Below are 2,263 nucleotides of genomic sequence, written 5' to 3' on the forward strand. Positions count from 1 at the left end.
CTCCGTCCCCTCCCTCCGCCGAGGGGGGGAAAAAAAAAACAACCGGCAAAAAAAAAACAACCCAGAGGAGAGGAGGAAAGAGGGAAGGAAAAAAACCCCCCATCCATCCAGCGCGGAGGGCGGCGGAGCGGTGCGCGGCGCGGCCGCGGAGCGGAGCGGTGGAGCGGCGGCGGCCCGCGGAGCGGCCCCATGCGCGGCGGGCGCGCAGCGCGGCGGGCGGGACCCAGCGGAGCGGCCGCCTGAGCCCCGATGCCCGGCGGCGGGAGGTGACCCGGCGGCCAGCGCAGCCCCGCGCACGGGAGAGCGGCGGGCGCGGCCGCCCCATGCCCCGCGGGGACGGCCCCATGCCCGCTCGGGTGTAGCCCCCGGGGCCGGTCGAAGCCGCGGCGGGAGCGGGGCGCGGGGGGACCCCGGTGCGGTCGGGAGGCCCCGCCGCCGCCGCCCCGCCGAGCGGGGATGACCCTGTCGGGCGGCGGCAGCGCCAGCGACATGTCCGGCCCCGCCGTCCCGGCGGCCGAGGATGTGGATATCGACGTGGTGGGCGAGGGCGACGACGGGCCGGGCAAGGACAGCGAGGGCGAGGCCGGCAGCCCCGCCGCCCTGCCGCGCCTGCCGCTGGACGAAGCGGCGGAGCTGGCGCTGCCCGCGGAGCCGGGCGCGGGCGCGGAGAGCGGCAGCAGCGGCAGCGGGAGCCCGGCCGGGGCGGCCCCCGGCGGCGCGGCCGAGGGCGGCAAGGGGGGCGGCGAGGAGGGGGCGAGCGGCGGCGGCGGCGGGGCGGCGGGGCAGAGCAAGCCCAAGAGCAGCCTGGTGAAGCCGCCCTACTCGTACATCGCCCTCATCACCATGGCCATCCTACAGAGCCCGCAGAAGAAGCTGACGCTCAGCGGCATCTGCGAGTTCATCAGCAATCGCTTCCCCTACTACCGGGAGAAGTTCCCCGCCTGGCAGAACAGCATCCGCCACAACCTCTCACTCAACGACTGCTTCGTCAAGATCCCCCGGGAGCCCGGCAACCCGGGCAAGGGCAACTACTGGACGCTGGACCCGCAGTCCGAGGACATGTTCGACAACGGCAGCTTCCTCCGCCGCAGGAAGCGCTTCAAGAGGCACCAGCAGGAACACCTGCGGGACCAGACGGCTCTCATGATGCAGGGCTTCGGTGCCTACGGCCTGGCCGGCCCCTACGGCCGCCCCTACGGGCTGCACCCCGGCGCCTACACGCACCCCGCGGCGGCCGCGGCCGCGCTGCAGTACCCCTACATCCCTCCGGTGGGGCCCATGCTGCCGCCCGCCGTGCCGCTGCTGCCGTCCAGCGAGCTCAGCCGCAAAGCCTTCAACTCCCAGCTCAGCCCCAGCCTCCAGCTGCAGCTCAACAGCCTGGGCGCCGCCGGCTCCATCGTCAAGTCGGAGCCCAGCAGCCGCCCGTCCTTCAGCATCGAGAACATCATCGGCGTCCCGGCCGCCAGCTCGGCCGCCAGCGCACAGACTTTCCTGCGGCCGCCCGTCACCGTGCAGTCGGCCCTGATGGCCCACCAGCCGCTGGCGCTGGCCAGGACCACCGCGGCCATCGCCCCCATCCTCAGCGTGCCTACCAACATCATCGCGGGGCAGTTCCTGCAGCCCGCAGCCCCCGCCGCCGCCGTGCAGGCCAAGTGGCCGGCGCAGTAGCCCCGGGCGGTAGCCCCGGGCATCGCCCCGGAGGGCTCCGGCCGCCCCCTCGGGGCTCCGCGGCCGCTGGGGCTCGGGGCGGCAGCGGGCACCGGCCACCGCCGCTTGTACATATTTGTATCAAAAATCACTGACGTTGCTTTCGGGGTTTTTATTTTTCTAAAGAGGTGAAATGACGGTCGCGATTAAGGAGCTGCGAACTTTCACTTTTTTTGAAGGTTCCGGCGCTCCGAGCGGTTTTATCCGAAATAAACGAACAAACGAGAAAACGAAATTGTACAAAAAAATAAGCGGGGGAAATTTTAAGTATTAAACGAACGAACAAAAAAAAAAAAGAGAGAGAATTTTGGAGGAAAAAAAAAGGAGGAAAAACGCTGTCATTCTATTATAGAAGTCTGTTTATATATGAATGAATATATGTATTCTAAATGTTATCCCTTCGTGTTGTACACAACTTTGTAAATAAATTTTTAAAATGCTCTGCCCGTCTCTGTGTGAGCGGCTCCTCTGTGACCCCCCGCTCGCAGGACGGGATGCGCGGCCGCGGAGAATCGCGGAGGGGGAAGAACAGCGCGGGGCGCGGCCGCGGAGCTCC

At 68.1% G+C, this 2,263-nt stretch overlaps 1 protein-coding gene across 1 annotated transcript; it reads left to right on the top strand.

The window, feature by feature from the left end:
- The first annotated feature begins 456 nt into the window (after window positions 1-456).
- FOXD3 (forkhead box D3) lies at window positions 457-1,668 on the top strand. The gene has a single exon (XM_017805319.1). The coding sequence runs from the start codon at window positions 457-459 to the stop codon at window positions 1,666-1,668; it is 1,212 nt and encodes a 403-aa protein (XP_017660808.1).
- The last annotated feature ends 595 nt before the right edge of the window (window positions 1,669-2,263 follow it).

The sequence above is a fragment of the Lepidothrix coronata genome, unplaced genomic scaffold (assembly GCF_001604755.1).
Source record: "Lepidothrix coronata isolate B3197 unplaced genomic scaffold, Lepidothrix_coronata-1.0 Scaffold12, whole genome shotgun sequence".
Lineage (NCBI taxonomy): Eukaryota > Metazoa > Chordata > Aves > Passeriformes > Pipridae > Lepidothrix > Lepidothrix coronata.

Coding starts and splice junctions, on each gene's coding strand:
- FOXD3 (XM_017805319.1), top strand. CDS start 457: ATGACCCTGTCGGGCGGCGGCAGCGCCAGCGACATGTCCGGCCCCGCC.